The sequence below is a fragment of the Nerophis lumbriciformis genome, linkage group LG35 (genome assembly GCF_033978685.3).
Source record: "Nerophis lumbriciformis linkage group LG35, RoL_Nlum_v2.1, whole genome shotgun sequence".
Taxonomy (NCBI): Eukaryota; Metazoa; Chordata; class Actinopteri; order Syngnathiformes; family Syngnathidae; genus Nerophis; species Nerophis lumbriciformis.
The window spans coordinates 13,551,876-13,575,554 of record NC_084582.2 but is presented as its reverse complement, the minus strand read 5'-3'; the positions used below and the strand labels follow the sequence as shown (position 1 = coordinate 13,575,554).

The 23,679-nt window shown below is 39.7% G+C and overlaps 1 protein-coding gene across 4 annotated transcripts in view; it reads right to left on the bottom strand.

Moving 5' to 3' along the window:
- The window catches only part of gria1a (glutamate receptor, ionotropic, AMPA 1a), a 203,946-nt gene that overhangs the window by 140,932 nt on the left and 39,335 nt on the right, over positions 1-23,679 (bottom strand). For all 4 annotated transcript variants that reach the window (XM_061927716.2, XM_061927717.2, XM_061927718.2 and 1 more), the window contains exon 3: positions 3,058-3,297. In XM_061927716.2, coding sequence (XP_061783700.1) covers positions 3,058-3,297 — 240 coding nt within the window. The remainder of the gene's footprint in view (positions 1-3,057; positions 3,298-23,679) is intronic.

Below are 23,679 nucleotides of genomic sequence, written 5' to 3'. Positions count from 1 at the left end.
GTTATATGAGGCATAAATAACCAACTGAGAACGTGCCTGGTATGTTAACGTAACATATTATGGTAAGAGTCATTCAAATAACTATAACATAGAACATGCTATATGTTTACCAAACAATCTGTCACTCCTAATCGCTAAATCCCATGGAATTGTATACGTCTAGTCTCTTACGTGAATGAGCTAAATAATATTATTTGATATTTTAAGGTAATGTGTTAATAATTTCACACATAATTCGCTCCTGAGTATAAGTCGCACCCCCAGCCAAACTATGAAAAAAACTGCGACTTATAGTCCGAAAAATACGGTAATAACCAAACTGTAGCGACATTGTTATTGTAAGAGCGAACACTGAGGAACTCTTTTTCTAGCGTACTAACACATCGGCAAGATACGGTATTAACCCTAGAAGCTAACTACGGCGAGAGATAAGATAGCTCCTATGTCAGCAGGAAACACGTTTGAGTTTGTAATGCACATCACTGCGATATGACACCAATCTGTACTGACTGAAAAACATGAACAATCATATTACACTATCTGTAAAGTATGAGCCCACATTTCATGTTTTGTTTGTACACAGCTAGCCAGACAGTGTTTTTTCGGTTCTTTATGGATAAGCACACCATTTATGTTGAAATAGCTCGGCTTCAAATTCCACATTTTGCAGCTTCGATTCACTTTCACCTCACTCTGTCGGCTTCCGTCTACTCCAACATTTCACTCTTCTTTCGTACTGGCTTCCAGAAGCAGTAGTTCATCCTCCATAAATTCTGATTTACAAAGATACGATTGTGAATCCTCATTTGTCCGAAAATAGTCATCTTCGTTGTTTGTTACCGAATCTGCCATGGTTAGAACACAATTAAGCGTTTTGTATCCGAAAGTAAGAACATACATTGTAAAACGTGCGCCGCTATAGAAACGGAAATAAATGCGCCAAAGAATTAGTTCTGGCAATGACAAAAATGACCAAAATACGGTAAATATTGAACATATTACATATTGTTATGAACGTGTCTGTTACTATATTACATATAGACTTATATATATATACAGTATATTTATATACTTATATATAGTATATACCGTATTTTTCGGAGTATAAGTCGCACTGGCCGAAAATGCATAATAAAGAAGGAAAAAACATATATAAGTCGCACTGGAGTATAAGTCGCATTTTATGGGGAAATTTATTTGATAAAAGCCAACACCAAGAATAGACATTTGAAAGGCAATTTAAAATAAATAAAGAATAGTGAACAACAGGCTGAATAAGTGTACGTTATATGGCGCATAAATAACCAACTGAGAACGTGCCTGGTATGTTAACGTAACATATTATGGTAAGAGTCATTCAAATAACTATAACATAGAACATGCTATACGTTTACCAAACAATCTGTCAGTCCTAATCGCTAAATCCCATGAAATCTTATACGTCTAGTATCTTACGTGAATGAGCTAAATAATAATATTTGATATTTTAAGGTAATGTGTTAATAATTTCACACATAATTCGCTCCTGAGTATAAGTCGCACCCCCGGCCAAACTATAAAAAAAACTGCGACTTATAGTCCGAAAAATACGGTAATAACCAAACTGTAGCGGCATTGTTATTGTAAGAGCGAACACTGAGGAACTCTTTTTCTAGCGTACTAACACATCGGCAAGATACGGTATTAACCCTAGAAGCTAACTACGGCGAGAGATAAGATAGCTCCTATGTCAGCAGGAAACACGTTTGAGTTTGTAATGCACATCACTGCGATATGACACCAATCTGTACTGACTGAAAAACATGAACAATCATATTACACTATCTGTAAAGTATGAGCCCACATTTCATGTTTTGTTTGTACACAGCTAGCCAGACAGTGTTTTTTCGGTTCTTTATGGATAAGCACACCATTTATGTCGAAATAGCTTGGCTTCAAATTCCACATTTTGCAGCTTCGATTCACTTTCACCTCACTCTGTCGGCTTCCGTCTACTCCAACATTTCACTCTTCTTTCGTACTGGCTTCCAGAAGCAGTAGTTCATCTTCCATAAATTCTGATTTACAAAGATACGATTGTGAATCCTCATTTGTCCGAAAATAGTCATCTTCGTTGTTTGTTACCGAATCTGCCATGGTTAGAACACAATTAAGCGTTTTGTATCCGAAAGTAGGAACACACATTGTAAAACGTGCGCTGCTATGGAAACGGAAATAAATGCGCCAAGGAATTAGTTCCGGCAAAGACTAAAATGACCAAAATACGGTAAATATTGAACATATTACATATTGGTATGAACGTGTCTGTTACTATATTACATATAGACTTACATATATATATATACAGTATATTTATAGACTTATATATAGTATATACCGTATTTTTCGGCCGAAAATGCATGATAAAGAAGGAAAAAAACATATATCAGTCGCACTGGAGTATAAGTCGCATTTTATGGGGAACTTTATTTGATAAAACCCAACACCAAGAATTGACATTTGAAAGGCAATTTAAAATAAATAAAGAATAGTGAACAACGGGCTGAATAAGTGTACGTTATATGAGGCATAAATAACCAACTGAGAACGTGCCTGGTATGTTAACGTAACATATTATGGTAAGAGTCATTCAAATAACTATAACATATAGAACATGCTATACGTTTACCAAACAATCTGTCACTCCTAATCGCTAAATCCCATGAAATCTTATACGTCTAGTCTCTTACGTGAATGAGCTAAATAATATTATTTGATATTTTACGGTAATGTGTTAATAATTTCACACATAAGTCACTCCTGAGTATAAGTCGCACCCCCGGCCAAACTATGAAAAAAACTTCGACTTATAGTCCGAAAAATACGGTAGTCACTTTAGCCCTGTGAAAATGACTACTAATTAAAATTGTTGCGATGCTGTGTTCAGTTGAAAAGGACAAATGAAAATACACATTTGGCAAGCTAGAATAACAATGGTCAGGAAACAAAAAAAAACATATTTTAGTGTACATAGCCCTCCTTTGTTTCCCTAATTAACATAATATGGACTATTCTTACCTGAGTCTGAGCTGTACATGTAGACAAACTTGGTCCATCCGTAGTATTCAATTAGACCCACGAGAGCGTCCTGCAGCTCCGGCCTCAGCTGAATGACAAACTGGTTGGCCGTCTCGATGGGGAAGGATGGCGTAACGAAGCAGACATGCAAGGCGCCGCAGAACGACATAAGCATGTTGACCGTCTTCCTGTCGTACAAGCCGATGATGGCATACACGCCTTTGGAGAACTGGGAGCAGACTGCAGAAAAGACAGAAGAAAACAGTTAACACTCAGGCTTTTTGAGGGCTGAGCACCAACAAATTGAATTTCTATTACCGTATTTTTCGGACTATAAGTCGCTCCAGTGCGACCTATATATGTATTTTTCTTTTTTTATTATGCATTTTCGGCAGGTGCGACTTATACTCCGGTGCGACTTATACTCCGAAAAATACGGTAATTTCAATGAGGAAAATTGACAAAAAATACAGTGGTACCTGTTTTAAGCTAAGAGTTGCCTCTCGGTTAATTGTTATGCTTTAAGTTGCAATCAAAAGTTTGAGTTACACGCATCCCCGCCATTAGTTGGCATAGCAAATATTACAGTGAATCCTGTAAGATCCGCCCAAATATATGGTCTTACTTGCTAGCATTATCTTATAGTTAGGTATTGACATAACTGTATTTTTCCAAACACGGGCAGGAAGAAAGTGAGTGTGAAAGAAAGCGCTGAGAAGAAGAAGTGGGTGATATTTGTTGAATTATAGAAAGAAAACACCAAAAACATGACTGGGAGTGTACCCAACTTGGTGGAGTAATTGGAACATACCACTGCTAATCTGCACCATACTGAAGCAGAATGAATCTAAAGCCAGCCAAGAATGTTAAAATGATATCTAAACGGCAGATATTTATCCATGAAAATATAGAAAAGCTGATGATGGTGTATTTGATGGAGAAGCAGCTAGAAGGAGATTATAACATAACTTCATTAAACTATTATAGTGGTATGTTGTACATTCTATTGCAGGGGTGTCCAAAGTGCGGCTTGGGGGCCATTTGCTTCCCGCAGCCAATTTATTTTAACGGCCTGCTGGGCATATTAAAAATAAGTTAAAAAAATAAAATAAAAAGTGGAATAAAAGAGTAAACAAGTAAAACGTTAGGAGAGAATGTTGCAATATTGACACTAATAACACAAAGCTGACATGTAGGCAATTGTTTTTACTTCAAAACTGTCAATGCTCCGAAAATAATGAAAACGTATAATTGACAAATAGATCTGAAGTTGAAAGTAAAAATTAGAGGTGTTCGATTATGGCTTTTTTGCCGATATCCGATATTCCGATATTGTCCAACTCTTAATTACCAATACCGATATCAACCGATACCGATATATACAGTCGTGGAAATAACACATTATTATGCCTAATTTTGTTGTGATGCCCCGCTGGATGCATTAAACAATGTAACAAGGTTTTCCAAAATAAATCAACTCAAGCTATGGAAAAAAAAATGGCAACATGGTACTGTCATATTTATTATTGAAGTCACAAAGTGCATTATTTTTATTAACATGCCTCAAAACAGCAGCTTGGAATTTGGGACATGCTCTCCCTGAGAGAGCATGAGGAGGTTGAGGTGGGCAAGGTTGGGGGGGGGGGAGGGGATAGCGGGGGTTGTATATTGTAGCGTCCCGGGAGAGTTAGTGCTGCAAGGGGTTCTGGGTATTTGTTCTGTTGTGTTTATGTTGGGATTACGGTGCGGATGTTCTCCCGAAATGTGTTTGTCATTCTTGTTTGGTGTGGGTTCACAGTGTGGCGCATATTTGTAACAATGTTAAAGTTGTTTATACGGCCACTCTCAGTGTGACCTGTATGGCTGTTGACCAAGTATGCATGCATTCACTTGTGTGTGTGAAAAGCCGTAGATATTATATGATTGGGCCTTTAAGGTTTATTGGCGCTCTGTACTTCTCCCTACGTCCGTGTACACAGCGGCGTTTTAAAAAGTCATAAATTTTACTTTTTGAAACCGATACCGATAATTTTGAAACCGATACCGATAATTTCCGATATTACATTTTAAAGCATTAATCGGCCGATAATATCGGCAGTCCGATATTATCGGACATCTCTAGTAAAAATAATACATATTCAAAATATGACTTATTTTCAACACTCTTATGAGTGGGGGGCCTTTTGAATTTCTGAGGCTTTTGTCGGATTTTTATAAAACTGTCATTGCTCAAAAATGAGAGTGTACCAAAAGCAATGTTATAAATTATTGACCTACTTTAGGCTCCAATTATTTCACATCAAATAGTCCACATTTAACATTTTTTGGGGGAAAATATTGCATATTTTGTGATTTATCTAATAAAAAAAACTGGGTTTTGACAAAAAGGGCATAGAACCCAAAAAGAACGTAAACTGAATGGCAATGGATAGATCTGAAGTTGTTATATAGATATTTAAACGTTGAAAGTAAAACAAAATACTAATATATGACTTATTTTTAACACTTTAACAACTAAGACCCTTTTGGGTCCCTTGGACCTTTAACGTTCACTAAAATTAAGGGAAGCCCTAAGGGTTACAATATATATTGTATTGGTTTTGAAAATGAAGAATCTCACTGCATACTTAAATTTTTTCAGTGTGCGGCCCTCAGCGGAAATAAGTTTGTCCTATTGTAATGTTTCCATACAATATTTCTTTTTTTTTTTTTCTTTTTAAAAGATAAGTTACGTGTTAAAATGGTGCAATTCTGCAAGCACCAATTGAATTGATTTGAATTCATCTCAATGGGAAATGTTTATTTCACATACAAGTGTTGTGAGTTAAGAGCTCCGTCACAGAGCCAATTCAGCTCGTAAATTGAGGCACCACTGTACAAGTATTTTGACACACAAGGTCCTTCACAGAACCAATCAAACTTGTATGTCAATGCACCACTGTATAACTAAAGTAGTGTGGAATTAAACCAAGACATGTGCATTACCCCTTTGTAAAACCCTACTACATTGCAAAACAATTAGGAAAGGTTTTAGGTACAAATCGGTTGACTCTTGCAATACAGTAAATTACATCAAATCAAGTTCCTCATGCACTCAAAAAGGTATAATTTATGTGTATGAATGTATTAAAAATAAGCTGAGTCAATTTAAGATCTTGAATAGATTGTATATTTTACATCTTCTCAGCTGTTTAAAATTGATGTATGAAGTGTCGGGCAGCTGAGGGAACTCTTGTTCATTTATTGTGGGAATGTCAGAGAATAAAAGAGTTATGGTTCAAAAGAAGCAATCACATTCCTAAATATAAACATCCCAATGACACTGCAAACTTGCATTCTTGGTGATCTGCATCAATTTAGTAATGTGCTATCAAAGAGTAAAAATGCATTTCTTGCAATATGCGTCGTAACAAAAAGGGGTAGTATTAAAACAATGGATAGATTGACTGCTATACAAGTGAAGTGAAGTGAATTATATTTATATAGCGCTTTTCTCTAGTGACTCAAAGTGCTTTACAAAGTGAAACCCAATATCTAAGTTACATTTTTAAACCAGTGTGGGTGGCACTGGGAGCAGGTGGGTAAAGTGTCTTGCCCAAGGACACAACGGCAGTGACTAGGATGGCAGAAGCGGGGATTGAACCTGCAACCCTCAAGTTGCTGGCACGGCCACTCTACCAACCGAGCTATACCGCCCCAAGCTACACACACACACATCTCCATAGCTATACACAAGCTATGGAGATGATATCAGTAGAAACAACTGCATTTAGTTTAGATAATAATGAGTCATATATTGGAATATGGGATCCATTATTTAAATTTGTTTTAACTATTAAATGAACCTAACATATGACTTATTTTATCTTTGTGGAAAATATTGGACACAATGTGTTGTCAAGCTTGTGAGATGTGATGCTCACTGGGGTGAGTTTTTCCTTGCCCTTATGTGGGCTTTGTACCGAGGATGTCGTTGTGGCTTGTGCAGCCCTTTGAGACACTTGTGATTTAGGGCTATATAAATAAAGATTGATTGATTGATTGAAGTGTAAGCCACTGTGACACTATTGTTCATTTTTTAAATGTTTAATTCTTTTTATAAATGGCAGTGATGATAATGTCAATGAGGGATTTTTAATCACTGCTATGTTGGAATTCTTATTAATATTGATACTGTTGTTGATATTATTCATTTTTGATTGACTACTTTTGGATTGTTTTGTGTCATCTCAATTACTCTGCTGATTGATATTCTGAATGTAGCTGGTGGAATTAGAATTGTATTATTATGGTATTATCGTGTACTATTTTGTTGGATTGATTAATAAAAAGTAAAAAAAAAAAAAAGGTAGAATGTATTGGAAATATTGCTATTATTTTGCAGCAGTGGCCCCACACGACATAGAACATTGTCCATTTGTTTCCCACCAGCCAGTCTGTTCACCGTCAGTGCAAGCTGCAGGAGCTGAAGGCAGATTAGGAGTAGAGAGGTTAATCAATGTATCCCCGGGGTTCCTCTGGCATTTCACTGGCAGCAAGAGGCGGATTCCATCTATCATTTTCACTCCCTGCACTCCTTTTCCTCCTCTGTCTTTGTCTCTCTGTCAAATTTCATCCATTCGCACCCTAATATCCCAAAATAGCTCATTTCTGTTTTACAGTCGCCTCATTGGGATCGAGCGAGATTCACCCATGCAGGTTTGGTCTGGGCCAGTTCTGCTGTGGCTCTCATCTCAGTATTTACCAAACAGATTGATGTTGCCGTCGCTGTCCCCGCGCGAGGGCCAGCTCGCCGCTAGAGGCCCGGGGAACTACAGTGAGAATGGCCCGTATCCAAAATGCCTAACCTGCCACAGACCTGCACCCTCCAGGCAGGCAAATATGTGCTTGCCTATGACGAAGACAGAGGGAGAAAGGGAGGAGTGAGGGGGGGAATACACATACAACATGTGCACACACATGAACACAAACACACACACACAGCCTGGACTGCTCCAAAAACCTGGTGACTCACCCCACTTAAAAAAAGCCCTGAAATAGACATTTTGCACCTCGCCACACCGACTCCTTCCGTCATGGGTCTGCACACATTCGGACTAGTTAATGGACACTGAGCGACCTATGTGTGAAATTATTAACACAATACCGTAAAATATCAAATAATATTATTTAGCTCATTCACGTGGACTTACCCCTGCTACCACCAAACCCCGCCCTCACCCCAACCCCCCCTCCCCCCTCTGTGCGTCGGTTGAGGTGGGCGGGGTTTGGTAGCGGGGGTGTATAATGTAGCCCGGAAGAGTTAGGGCTGCATGGGATTCTGGGTATTTGTTCTGTTGTGTTTATGTTGTGTTACGGTGCAGATGTTCTCCCGCAATGTGTTTGTCATTCTTGTTTGGTGTGGGTTCACAGTGTGGCGCATTATTAGTAAGAGTGTTAAAGTTTTTTATACCGCCACCGTCAGTGTAACCTGTGTGGTTGTTGAACAAGTATGCCTTGCTGTCACTTACGTGAGCAAGCAGAAGCCCCATACAACGTGTGGCTGGGCCGGCACGCTGGTTGTAGTGGGCGCTAAATGCTGTACCATCACGGCACGTTCGAGAGAATAGTTGCTCTGACATTAGTAGTCTGCCGGAAAAATCGAGAGGGTTGACAAGTATGACGTTGTCAAGCGCCATTCATATAAAACTCGCGGGCCGCACTAACATTCAATTGTCATATTAAGGTGTGGGCCGTGTGTCTGAGACCCTTGGTTCATACATAGCACAAAGCAAAACAAAAAACTTTGTTTGCAGTGTTATTTCATTTTAAATTTCAAAAGATTTTTGTGGCTCCCATTTTTTTTTTAAATTTGTGAACCTGGTCAAAATGGCTCTTTGACTGGTAAAGGTTGCCGACCCCTGGACTAGACGTATAAGATTTCATGGGATTTAGTGATTAGGAGTGACAGATTGTATAGCATGTTCTATATGTTATAGTTATTTGAATGACTCTTACCATAATATGTTACGTTAACATACCAGGCACGTTTTCAGTTGGTTATTTATGCGTCATATAACGTACACTTATTCAGCCTGTTGTTCACTATTCTTTATTTATTTTAAATTGTCTTTCAAATGTCTGTTCTTAGTGTTGGGTTTTATCAAATAAAATTCCCGAAAAAAAGCGACTTATACTCCAGTGCGACTTATATATGTTTTTTTTTCTTCTTTAGTATGCATTTTCGGCCGGTGCGACTTATACTCTGGTGCGACTTATACTTCGAAAAATACGGTATTTATGTATTTTGCTGTGGCCTCCACATTCTGCTAAAATAAAATGTAATAACAGCTGGTTTGACTTTTTCTACACGGCTGCATTACTTTCTGTTACAGCCGGTTAGCATATCACATCAAATGTGACTCATTTCTGTGTGACAGTGTGTCTTTTTATACAATGAAAAGAGAGAGAAAAAAAAGGTGTAGCTATTTGGTGCAGAACACCCACTCAATGCTGGGAAGAGGAGCATGAAGTTGTCTTCTAACCTGGGAGCATGCTACAGAACAGACAGAGAATAGTAGCATAATTATAGGGGCATTCATTTTCAATGAATGAATTATATATTTAGCGCGTTACGTTTTTTTAAATCTCATTCATCTAATTTTTCATCATTATCGTTACTGTGCATGGCTGCGGTTTGCTTCGCCCTCTTGTGCTTGACTGAAAGCAACAACAATAGGGCCAAAGATAATATGTAGCAACTCGGGCTGTTGACAAAAATGGATTCACATCCAAATTGGGATTCTTAATAATAACGATTACAAATCAATTCAGAATTTCCCCAAAAAATGATTAAATTACAATTATTTTTAAAATATGTTTTTTGTCACAGCGCATGCGCAATCCCTTATGCCATCTGCGGCAAGCGCTGCCGGCAGCTCCACTAGGACTGCGCCGAGACACGCCCCTGCTCGCTCTTCCCGCATCGCGGCCACGCGCCTGCAGGTAATCAGCAATCCGCGCACCTGGGTCTGATGAGGGCCGACGGCATAAAGACCGGCGGACCCGAAGATCCAGTGCCGGAACGTAGTTCACTCCCCGTAGTAAGCATCCCGTCTCTGGCTTCCCTCCTCGTACCTGCTCTCTCTGTGCTTTCCCTCTGCCCGTGTCTTATGTCCTTTGTGTCCCCCGCAGTGATCCCTCCGTATCCTGTGATAGAGCTGTGCGCCTCGACTCCCCTCCTCGATCCTCGACCCCCGCTTGGACACGAACCTCGTCGCCTCTCTCCAGCCCCCGACCTCTCGCTTGCCCACGGACTGTCTACTTGCCTTGCCCCTCTGGACTTTTGAGGATTCATCCAACACGCACGTACAACACCCGCTGGTAACATTCACATTGCTAATACGTCACATCGTCTTGCACCATGCACTTATAGTAGCATACACACCCCAGCATATCATCAGCTTCAATAAACCTATTGAACTGATTCCTGTCGTTGTGTCGTACGTAACATTTTTAGGACTACTCATTGCGTATACGTCATACTTAAGCGGCCAGGATGAGCTCTTGTAACCTATACCCTGTTGGCCAGGCTTTATCTACATTTTTATTCCAAATAATATCTTGCGAGAAGCGGTTTGAATCGAGAAATGTGTTGCATCAAGAATCGATTCCGAATCGAATTGTCACCCAAGAATCGGAAATGAATTGTAAGTTGTAAGACTCAAACTCTGACTTATGTTAACGACTGTAAATACTTGGGATAGAATAAATTATACACAACAGTGTAAAATATTCATAACATCTTAGTCAATTAAAAGGTGTATCAGAAGTGGGTTTAGTGTTTGTATAAGTTTAAAAGCTGTCTTGTTTTTAGCGTGGACAATGTGTTTTTTTTTAGCATAGCGTGATATATTACATGTTTGTAAAATGATTTTTACATTAAGTGAAGTGAAGTGAATTATATTTATATAGCGCTTTTCTCTAGTGACTCAAAGCGCTTTACATAGTGAAACCCAATATCTAAGTTACATTTAAACCAAGTGTGGGTGGCACTGGGAGCAGGTGGGTAAAGTGTCTTGCCCAAGGACACAACGGCAGTAACTAGGATGGCGGATGCGGGAATCGAACCTGCAACCCTCAAGTTGCTGGCACGGCCGCTCTACCAACCGAGCTATACCGCCCCGATTTTATATTTAAAATCAATAGTGGCCTTGTGGTTAGAGTGTCCGCCCTGAGATCGATAGGTCGAGTGTTCAAACCCCGGCCGAGTCGTACCAAAGACTATAAAAACGGGACCCATTACCTCCCTGCTTGGCACTCAGCATCAAGGGTTGGAATTGGGGGTAAAATCACCAAAATGATTCCCGGGCGCGACCACCGCTGCTGCTCACTGCTCCCCTCACCTCCCAGGGGGTGAACAAGGGGATGGGTCAAATGCAGAGGACACATTTCACCACACCTAGTGTGCGTGTGACAATCATTGGTACTTTAACTTTTTTTTAATATATACATTTACAATAATGTGCACATTATATTTAAGTCAATATAGTAATATATTATGTTTACAATTGTGTGTAGATTATAATTAAAATCAGAGCACACTTACATGGAGGATAATTTTTTTTGTTTTTTTATCATATAAGGCACATGCTCACATGTCTGCTGGTCGACACAATGAAACAAAACTGATTAGTAAATATATTCATGTTTTGTCGTTAAATAAGGTTTAAAACATGTGATGCACTTGTACGGGACATACTTGATTGACAGTCAGGAAGACGGTTAAAGCCAACGTTTCCTTTGATCAGTTTTTTACGAAGCTTTAATTCCAATTGTGACAAATATAGTTATTGATTTGTTAAATCTTTTTTCTTAAAGCACAAAGGGTAACATTCACTAGCAGCACTGTGATTGATGTTTTATTTATTATATATTATGTGAAGCAGAGGTAAATCAACATGTGCCAAATGTGCCGAACTGGGCTTTATTTGGGTTTGGTTTTCGGTCATTCTTTTACATTCTATTTACACTACAGGATTACAATTCATTCTATTTTATTTATTTATAATCTATATCTATTAACCTTTGTTAAGTATAACCTGTGGTTTGTAGATTATTTTCTATTTAAATTACAATTCACATACTACTGTTTTTGTGGTAATTATTTCAGTGTCAGTTTATTTCGAACATGCATACGATACAATGTAATTCATCACATATGTCCAGTTGTTTCATTGCAGCATGTCCGAAAAAGAGTAGGAAGAAGCTGAACTTATTTAATCCTACCCCTTTTCATACCATAGCAATTTTATCCTATTAATAAATAATATACCATATTAAGTAAACAAATATTAAATACATAAATTAATAAAACAATTATTTAACATAACATTAACATACATCTAAAAAAAAATAAAAAAATAACAATAAAAAATAAAAATAAAAATAAAAATTAATGAATGTAAGACCTCAAGTACTAAATTGTGTGCCATCCCATGTGTGCTGGTATGACATTTAAGATTCTTGAATTTAAATTAAAACATGTCAAGTTGAGGTATTTTCTGAGCATCTTGGGTGAACTGAAATGGATTAATTAACTACATATCATAATTAATTAATCAATCATTTTCAATGGCTCGACCGCACTATGTAATTCCAACATCCTAAAGCTCCAAACTAAGGATTAAAGCATCAACAAGTGTTATTAAGATATTAATGTGTGAAGAGAAGAGTAAGAAGAATATTCAATGAAAATCAGCTTCCTTTCATGCAAAGATTTGCATGTACTAAAACACGTGCAAACCTGATACAACACGCAAAGCTGATCGACTAAACGTGTGCAACATGTTTTGCGTATGCTCAAAGCAGAATAAAGCGTGCAATCCATTTTGTGTCTCAGTCTTCATAAATATGCAAAGTATATGCTGATCATCAAAACTCCCACAATACTGGGAGGAGAAGATGCAAATATATTTAATTAGCATGCGCAATGTGATTTATCAACACTCATCACCGTTTTTGCGAGCACAATTTGGCGTTTTATTTAGCACGTGCAAACTGACAGTTCCACACACGGCTGCAGGATCAGTTTTTGCAATGGACAAACGACAATCCTTTGGCCGACGTGTGTGTGTGTCAACATTTTGGATGGTCAGAAATAAAAAATATTAGACCAATCGTCTATGCAGCAACTTCATTTTATAATTGTATAGCTGCCAAAGGACCTATGGGGCTGATTAAAACAAATTCAATTGATGTCCTTAGCGTATCCTTTAGTATGTTTTGAATGACTTTATTTTATTTTTCAAAAAGACTATATTTTAATGAAATATGTATTATATGAAAAAAATGTGCCCTTTATATTACGCAAAATCTTCATTTGAATAGGGCGGTCTGCACCACTTTACAATTGAACACGCAGTGTTAGTAGATCACATGCAACACACCCACTAATATTACACACTTTTTTATATAGATCGCACATGCCGTTTACCGCGTGGTATTTGGACAGGGCTGTACAGTGTGAGCATTTTAGTTGCATTTGTGACTAAAAATAGGTTGTGCGAGTATTGAAAAAAAAATAGTAGCACACGATCAAATAGAGATTTTAATTAGCATTTTGCTCAAAAAATAAATCCGTCCAAATTTGATCAAACGAGAGTAAAATTTTCATTTTCATTTAATTTCATTGATGACGGGGAAGTGTCACTGATCAATCTGTTTGCGCTGATAGCTGTGTGTGTTCCTCCCTCCTGCGCCATGCACTGAGGGCAGTGGGGCTGGAACCGTTAGTTCACACACTCGGTCTTCCAACACGAAAGAAACAAGGTCGCAGTTGGAGGAACTGGTCAGTAAAAGACGCTTTTTGTCATGTCTGTGTGATCATGTTTTGTTTGGCCATGTGCTTTTTTGGATTTTGTCAGTTCCTGTGTTTTCACTCCCCATTTTGTTTCCATGACAACCCATTAGTTTTCACCTGCCCTCATGTCACACACCTGATTCATTTGTACTCACGCACCTGTTGTTAATCATGTCTGTGTTATTTAAGCTTTTCATTTTCTGTTGGTCGGCCTGGAGACATCACATTAATGCTCTGCACTCTTGACACGCTGCTTAGTCTGTCCAGGTCATAGTTCATGCTGCTCTTTTCTTGCCACGTAAGTTTTTTGTTTATTCAAGCCACTGTTTTGTACCTCCGCTGTGAGCGCCTTTTGTTTGTTCCTTTTTTTCAATAGTTCTGCCTTTGTGCTAGTTTTGTTTTATTAGCTAAGTTTGTTCCCCGCCTTGTGCGCGCCTTTTGTTTTTACGTTTTATAATCTATTATTGAATCATGTATTTAACTTCACGCCATGTCTGGTCCAAATCCTTTGCACCATGGGAAAACAAACCACGCCAAAGTCCAAGTCTTGACACTTTTTTCACCACCTTAAAACTGCTCTGCGCGCTAGGAACTACGAGGAGTCTGAAGGAATATTGAACAACAAATCAATGATTGACGTGACTGTGGAGGGGGGCGTGGCCTGCGGACCTGCAGCGAAGCGAGGTGTGCCCGGAGCGGCTGCGAGATCAGCGACAGGTGCGTAGATGGCCCACCTAGGCCTGATTGTCTAATCACCTGTCGCTCTGTTAAAAGGCAGCAGCCGGGGAGGAGAGGGGAGTTGGAGTTGGAGCACGAGCGAGAGCGAGACAGACAATCACAAACCAATTGCTGAAAAGCAAGACTATCTATTGAAAAATAAACAGTATTGTAAACCTGGACGAGACTGTCATGTCAGTGCTTGGTGGTCCGTAGAACCCGGAGAGGAGAAACCTCTACAGTGACAAAGTTGCCATCTAAACAATACACTGTTTGTTGACAAGAACATACAGCCACGGAAACACATTCAATCTATTCATTAAGCAGAGGTAACACAAACCAGTAAAAGATTCAAAAGAGTTTCCGTCAGAGCCGACACACTGCCGCTGCTAGCCTGCAATGCTACCAAAACTAGCTCAAGCTAAAATGCCTGTGAGACTCAGACTTAGCGTGGACTCGCTGACATCACACGCCACTAGGCAACAGGCATCGTCTTTTAAAGGCACACACACACAGACACACACACTGCTTTCATTTAAAGTTAAGTTAAAGTTAAGTTAAGGTACCAATTATTTTCACATAAGAAAATATATAGTATATACATCTAAAGTTGCGTGAAGTAAGTGGGCGCATATTTAAAGCAGCGTGAATGGGAGGTCGACCAGTAACCTATAGTTCATACCAATGTTCCTCTGTACTTGTAAGTCAGCCGTATCAACAGTAGTGAGTGATCCCAACATGCAAAATGAACAAAGGTTTGGCATCAACAGCAACATGTTGACTGACCACATTCATCTATCATGGCTGCGCCACTGAGGTTTGCCTGGCAGGAATTAAGCCCGCCAGAAACACAAGTGGAGTGGAAATTGAGTGTTTTGTCATAATTAGGTTTGCTCTCCGGGAATGAGTGAAATTGCCAAATCGACTTGGCTTTGCAAAATCCACTGAAATAATGTGAGGATTTGACTCACAATTCCACTGCGTCACATTTTCATTTACACTTTAAAAAAAAAAAAATATCACCCCAAAAAAATCAGTCTCATGCATACAGATGCAGGGAGAGCTTTATGGGACAGTTTGCAGTCCCAACAACTCCCAGACATTGCTGACAAGGGAACACCGCATTTGTTTGCAATGGCTGAAGACAGGGAGTTTGGAGCCACATGAAAATAAAGAAAATCTTAAATCCTAGAGGGACGCAACAGCAGGGTGTGTCGCAAACAACTCTATGTCTTGCCTATTCACTGTTGCCTGTAGCCTGCAGCTGTCCCACAGCTTAGCATGAGCCAAATATCTAATGACACAAGTGTCTGTGGCCGCTGCACAAGCAGGGCATGTTAGTGACAAGTTGTTTTTTTTCCAGTGCATCTGATTATGCACATGATGGCGGGTGGTTGCTAGGGGATGGAAGAAACGTCTGCAGCCTTCAAACGGGTTTTAGTCTTAAAATCGTCATTCACAGTTGCATTGCAGACACTACTTCATAATTTTAATTACGTTACAAATTGTTGAAATAAATCGCAAACATTTTTGATAAATGCTTGCAGATAAACAAACCAAAATTATTACAACTGCAGTAAAATGAGCATCCATAACAATAACCATAGGGACGGGGGCCATTGCTGGGCCGTGATCACCCCTTAGAGCAGTGTTTTTCAACCACTGTGTGATACAGTCTGGTGTGCCGTGGGAGATTATGTAATTTCACCTATTTGGGGTAAAAATGTTTTTTGCAAACCAGTAATTATAGTCTGCAAATTATGTGCCGTTGTTGAGTGTCGGTGTTGTCTAGAGCTCGGCAGCGTAACAATGTAATACTCTTCAATATCAGTAGGTGGCAGCCGGTAGCTTATTGCTTTGTAGATGTTGGAACATGGTTTGTCGTGATCCCAATATGCAGATGACAGTGGGAGGCAGCATGCGGGTAAAAAGGTATGCAATGCTAAAACCAAAAATAAACAAAAGGTGAGTGCCCCTAAGAAAAAGCATTGAAGCTTAGGGAACGAAACTAAAACTCAACTGGCTACAAAGTAAACAAAAAGAGAATGCTGGACGACAGCAAAGACTTACAGCATGTTGAGCAAAGATGGCGTCCACAAAGAACATGACATGACAATCAACAATGTCCCCACAAAGAAGGATAGCAACAACTTAAATATTCTTGATTGCTAAAACAAAGCAGGTGCGGGGAATTGCGCTCAAGGAAGACATGAAACTGCTACAGGAAAATACCAACAAAACAGGAAAAGTCACCAAAATAGGAGCGCAAGACAATAACTAAAACACTACACACAGGAAAACAGAAAAAAACCTCAAAATAAGTCACGGCGTGATGTGACAGGTCGTGACAGTACACCTACTTTGAGAAAAGAGCTATATTGATGCATGTTTGGTTATGGTTTGAAGTCATACCCAACAATTGCGGGGGCGACTTTTTACTGTCAATATCGGCTGCTGAGTTTCATTTTTTAATGATTTCTGCTGGTGGTGTGCCTCCGGAATTTTTTCAATGAAAAAAATGTGCCTTGGCTCAAAAAAGGTTGAAAAACACTGCTATAGAGGGCCGCCAAAAATGTTTTTTTCTCAGCTGTGGTCCATATATGCAGTTACGGTACTGCAATACATTTTTCCAACAATTGTGCCAGTAATGACAATATTGAACAGAATACGTCTGGAGCAGTAATAGAGAAGTTTTTTAAACGCAAAACCTATGACTAAAGTGGTGAAGATGCCTTTTTATTTGTACTTTAATGTTACTGACAGTTTAGTCAAGAAACATATATTATTAGTTATTATTAATTGTGTTTATTTTGTCACTAAATAATTGTATATAAATTATTTTTTCATCAATCCCTTCTTATGTAGGTTGGGTAATATTTATTTATGTAATGAGCCTGACCTAAGCCTTGATAGTAATATTTAGGATTAATTACTTAATTACTAAATATTTGCGAGTACTAAAACACATGCAAACTTGATACCACACGCAAAGCTTAACTCCTAAATGTGTGCAAAGTGGATTGTGTCTCTTAAGTGAGCAGAATAAGGCGTGCGATTCAATTTGCGTCTCTGCGTTCACTAATTTGCAAAATATATGCTGATCGTCTGAACGCCCACAATATGGGAGGAGAAGATACAAATATAATTATTTAGCATGTGCAATGTGATTTATCAACACTCATCATTGTTTCGCAAGCACTATATGGCATTTTATTTAGCCCGTGTCAGAAGGAAGTGCAAACTGCCCCAGATCCAAACCCGGCTGCAAGATCGGCGCTCACGCTGACGATGGACAGATGAGAATCTACCGTCCTACGTTAATGTGTCAACATGTTAGATGATAGAAATAAACATTTAAAAAAGTATTGTCTATTCAACTACATAATTTTATCATTTTATAGCTACAATAGAGGACTTAAGGGGGCTAATTTAGTATTTTTTGCAGCAGGAAGCATGAAGTGCTCTAAAACTTGCTGGTAGACGGCTGCGTTGACCCTGGATCTCAGGAAACAGAGTGGACCGACACCAGCAGATGACATGGCACCCCAAACCATCACCCAACCATGCAAATTTTGCATTTCCTTTGGAAATCGAGGTCCCAGAGTCTGGAGGAAGACAGGAGAGGCACAGGATCCACGTTGCCTGAAGTCTAGTGTAAAGTTTCCACCATCAGTGATGGTTTGGGGTGCCATGTCATCTGCTGGTGTCGGTCCACTCTGTTTCCTGAGATCCAGGGTCAACGCAGCCGTCTACCAGCAAGTTTTAGAGCACTTCATGCTTCCTGCTGCTGACCTGCTCTATGGAGATGGAGATTTCAAGTTCCAACAGGACTTGGCGCCTGCACACAGCGCAAAATCTACCCGTGCCTGGTTTACGGACCATGGTATTTCTGTTCTAAATTGGCCCGCCAACTCCCCTGACCTTAGCCCCATAGAAAATCTGTGGGGTATTGTGAAAAGGAAGATGCAGAATGCCAGACCCAAAAACGCAGAAGAGTTGAAGGCCACTATCAGAGCAACCTGGGCTCTCATAACACCTGAGCAGTGCCAGAAACTCATCGACTCCATGCCACGCCGCATTAACGCAGTAATTGAGGCAAAAGGAGCTCCAACCAAGTATTGAGTATTGTACATGCTCATATTTTTCATTTTCATACTTTTCAGTTGGCCAACATTTCTAAAAATCCCTTTTTTGTATTAGCCTTAAGTAATATTCAAATTTTGTCACACACGGAATTTTGGATTTTCATTTGTTGCCACTTCAAATCATCAAAATTAAATGAAATAAACATTTGAATGCATCAGTCTGTGTGCAATGAATAAATATAATGTACAAGTTACACCTTTTGAATGCAATTACTGAAATAAATAAAGTTTTTCAAAATATTCTAATTTACTGGCTTTTACCTGTATTATTAAAATATTTCCTACATTAAAAAACCTCTTGAAGTATGCATTTTTGCATTTTGATCGCATTAATTGCAGTCTGCCTCCCATGCACCTTCAGCGGGAAAAGAAAAAAGTGGGAAGAAAGTGGTGTCAATATAGATGCACTGCACAACCCATACAAAGGTGTAAATGTCTCCAGCATGTTTGAAAACATAGCAAAATGCCACAGGTTATAAATGTGTCTCACAGCTTACTAAAGTCGTACTAAAACATTGTGATATATTTTTGAGCGTTGTGTGTAATGTTCTATATTCTCAATGGAGCATTTAACGTTTTTGTGTTGTTTACTGGCGTCATCTTTGGGGCGGTGTAGCTCGGTTGGTAGAGTGGCCGTGCCAGCAACGAATGATGGGTTCCCACTTCTCTGTGAGCAGTTTGAGTATCTAACAATAGAAAAGCGCGATATAAAATCTAATCCATTATTATTTTGTCCATGTTACATGGTGTGCGCTTCTTCCCCATCGCCCTTAGTTATCCCTTTTGATTAATTAAATGTTTTCCTTTTTGTAATTCTACCTTGTCTCCCGTCTCTGCATCCCGGGGTCACCCCCTTGACCAAGACTGTAACATTATTACACACGTCATTTTATTATATTAATGAATACGCCTAAAGCTAAACGACGTCCCTGCTTCTGTGCCGTCTTCTTCTTCCCCTGTACCGTAACATGTGTAACCGCATCGTGAGTTTAGCTTTTTTGGAGGTGCACATCACGCTATGCAAGAAGGTTTCCATGGGAAGGAGCAGGCTGGCATAGTGTACACTAGCACATTGAACCAGAAGCACAATTCAGGCTTGAACTTGAAACAGTAAAAATGCAACAAAATGCATACTTGCAAAATTATAACATGGTTAAAATGCAGGTGGAGTACACAACATTTTGCCCATATGTCAGATTTGTGAAAGCCGCACAAATGGAACACTACTATTTCCCTCCCCTAGGGCCCCCTGTCGTTATCCTGTGCACCATTAAGGTTAGAAGGAGCTGAGGGTATTTCACAGTCGCAGGAAGCCGGGTTCATTTGGAGAGAGAGCGCACTGATTGCCGGCTTCCTATTCAGTGAACTATGCCTCATGACAGAAGACTGAAATGCCAGGTGACTTCACAAAATAGGGCATTGGATGAGGACGCTCCACAACAAGACTCTTTGTATTTTGGATTGCAGACATTCACTGAAAATTGACTAGGGGCCTAAGGAGGGGGAAGGAGTAAACAACTAAATCCAGAGCTGCTTTGTTCCACGCTAGTGTAGGATTGAGTCAGCTGTTACATTCATACACTCATTTTAATGCTACGATTACTCAAATCTGCTTTATTTTTCAGTTAGAATATAAATTACCATAAACCAAGCCTGGCAAAGCAACTAATGCAGTGTCACTTTTAGTCAGATGATTGTGTAAAGCAAGCATTACCTTTACATTGCCAAATTGCATGAACACACTGTTGCATTGAATCATTATGCATTTTTAAAGTGCACTTAGATGTGAAATAACTAATGTTATCTGTGAGGAAATGACGCATCAAGCCTGTAAGTGTCCTAACACAGTGGTCCACAACCTTTTTTGCACCATGGACCGGTTTAATGAAGGCATTATTTTCAGGGACCGGCTTTGCACTTGTGCCATGTAAATACAGCAAAAATAAGTGCATGAAAAATATAACTCACTATAATTCTGAATTAGTGGAGGACCTGGGCTTGTTTCTTTGCAATGAGATGCAGATGGAAATCAGCCTTTGGCTACAATCTGTCACGTTTATATTTGATATGTTCATGAATCTGCATTGTATCATGTCACAAAGTTATAACAAATATAACAAATGGCAACTTCCTATCAGGAGTTTAATTGTGCATGTACAGTATAAACAAGCTTATTTATCGGCGTGTCAAGTGCAGTGGTTCTTAACCTTGTTGAAGGTACCGAACCCCACCAGTTTCATATGCACATTCACCGAACCCTTCTTTAGTGAAAAATAAAATGTTTTATTTCATTTTTTTTCAAATTCAAGACAAAGTTATAATGTTTTTTTTTTACCAGTACACAAAATGAACTGTGCATGAACATCACTTTGTTCAAAGAACAAAACCAACATAGTGCATGAACTCACAACAAATTACACACCTGCAAATCAGATGGAAAATTAGAGGGAACATTGTTTGGGGTTATCCATAATACACCGATAGGGAGAAGTTTTTATTTACACGATGAGTCGGGTGTGTCTTGGCCTCCGCGGTGGAGGCTTCGCCGAACCCATGAGGCCGTCACACTGAACCCCTAGGGTTCGATCGAACTCAGGTTAAGAACCACTGCTCTATACTCTTATTTGTTTCTATTTGTACAGTAAATTCCCTGTTTTAGCTGCTTACTTTCTGTTGTTTCAAGCCAGCTGAGCAGCTATCTTAACTATTAGCATGTCTTAGGTAGAAGCATGTGTGTAAACTAAAAATAAAAATGGATTTACACGAAACCACAGTGTAACAGTGTTTGGGGGTATCCATAATACTTAGACTTAGACTTCCTTTTTATTGTCATGCAAATTTTAACTTTACAGTACAGATACGCCGATAGGGAGAAGTTTGTATTTACACGATTGATTGATTGATTAATTAAAACTCTTATTAGTAGATTGCACAGTACAGTACATATTCCGTATAATTGACCACTAAATTAAGTTTTTCAACTTGTTTAATTAAGTCGGGGTCCACGTTAATCAATTCATGAGTCTGGTGTGTTTTGACCGCTGAGGCCGACTCACCGAACCCCTAGGGTTCGATCGAACCCAGGTTAAGAACCACTGGTCTAGTGGGACAGGCAAAAGTTAAGTCGGAGAAAATGCAGTCGTTTATAAATCATTTAATGTTTCCCTGCGGCCCGGTAGCAAATGCGTCACGGACCGGTACCGGTCCCCGGATCGGTGGTTGGGGACCCCTGCCCTAACAAACACATCCCTCCATTGTTTAAAGTCATATTGATGTTCTGTTGCTTCCATTTTCTTTGCGAGGTTTGAAAGGGAAGACAAAGACAAGGGCAGAATATCTCCTGTCACATCAGCCAGTAATACACACCACCTCCACAAGGGTGAAGGGTCACTCAATCAACCGCGGCGCACTTTGAGGAGATGAACACATCTGACACCAGACAATGGAAGATGCACACCATCGCGCTCCACTCAGCCACCCATGGCTGATAACTGTCAGATGATGTGCGTAATAAAAACAGAGCGCCTGCTGCACTCCCTCTGGCCCCATCCATCTCGAGGAGAATAATAAGCTATGTTAATGAGAGGCCTAACAAAGGACGTCAATACCGTTTTACAGAGCATCTTGCACACAGTGAAAAAAAACCTTCAGGTAATGGGTGGCTCTCCAACACAGCATGACTCACACGGTGCAATCAATCTCCCTGTGTGCACACGACTGGGGACCAAGGGACACAGCAACAGCGTGGTTCTGCATGAATGTCCCCATCACTGACTGGGTGGCATTGTGAGTCCGGATGCTTTTGAGGGAAAATGATTCATGGCACCTCTCACTGCGCTGCAAAAAGTTTATTTCAAACATGCAGCCAATTGTTGTACTATTTGGCAGTGGGAGGATTTGCACCATTGCCTTTCTGACTCTCCGGAGCTCCCCTGTACCCCCCTGGAGTGCAACACTCCAGGGGGGTGTGCTCGCTATTCCTGCGTATAAACAGCTTTAGCTCCTCTGGCTCAAGGGAGATTTGCAGCTCGTGCAAGAGCAATGAAGCAGTGTTTATGACGATGCCGTTCCTGGTGTGTAAGTGAGTGTGTGTGTGTGTGTGTGAACAAACAAGTAAAGAGCGAGGCAGATAAATAACGTACATAAAGAAATCATAAAAATAAATATAAAAATCTCAGGAGCCAAACTTTGAAAATGAATATCACATTTAAATGAGGTTGCATCAGTTAAACTCGGCTAATGGACAGTTAGCAGGAAAGGCAGGGATGTCTTGATATTAGAGGTGATGGCCACAGGAGTGCACAACTGGTGGGTTGGAGAGGAGAAAAACAGATGTATTATTGCCTTTGAGAGGAGATAATGGGAAGACTGCAGCGAACAAAGAAAACAGATGCCGGCCTAGCAGTGGGAAACAGGGATTGCCCAGTGAAATCTCGATTTCTCTCATTTCCTCTAAGTAATAAAACAATGGAGCTACATCGCCTCATTAGACGGGTAATCGAGGGTATGAGAACACTCCGTTTCCTTCTCTTCCTCTCTAACCTGCCCCTGCTATGCTTCCTGTGCAACCCAGTCTTGCCACCTGCTGAATAAATGCTTACCTTGGCAGCGGGTCAGAACCCCAGCCGTGACCATCACCTGTCAGGGGGTATGGACAGACTAATTATCTTCTTGACAATTATTCTATTGTAATTATCTCCACAGCCCTATCTCTGAGTCAGTGCACGGGGCCCCTTTTTTTGCTCATAGTTTAGTTTATCTGACAGAAGAGGTGATGGGGATGTCGTTTAAACGTCAGAATCCCTGCTTGTGTCCTATGCCAACCTCATACACTTGTAATAAATGAGCACACATCTCCGGAAGAATAAACTACTCCCTGTTGCTAATTTACCACTTACTGACTGAGTCTGGTTAATGCTT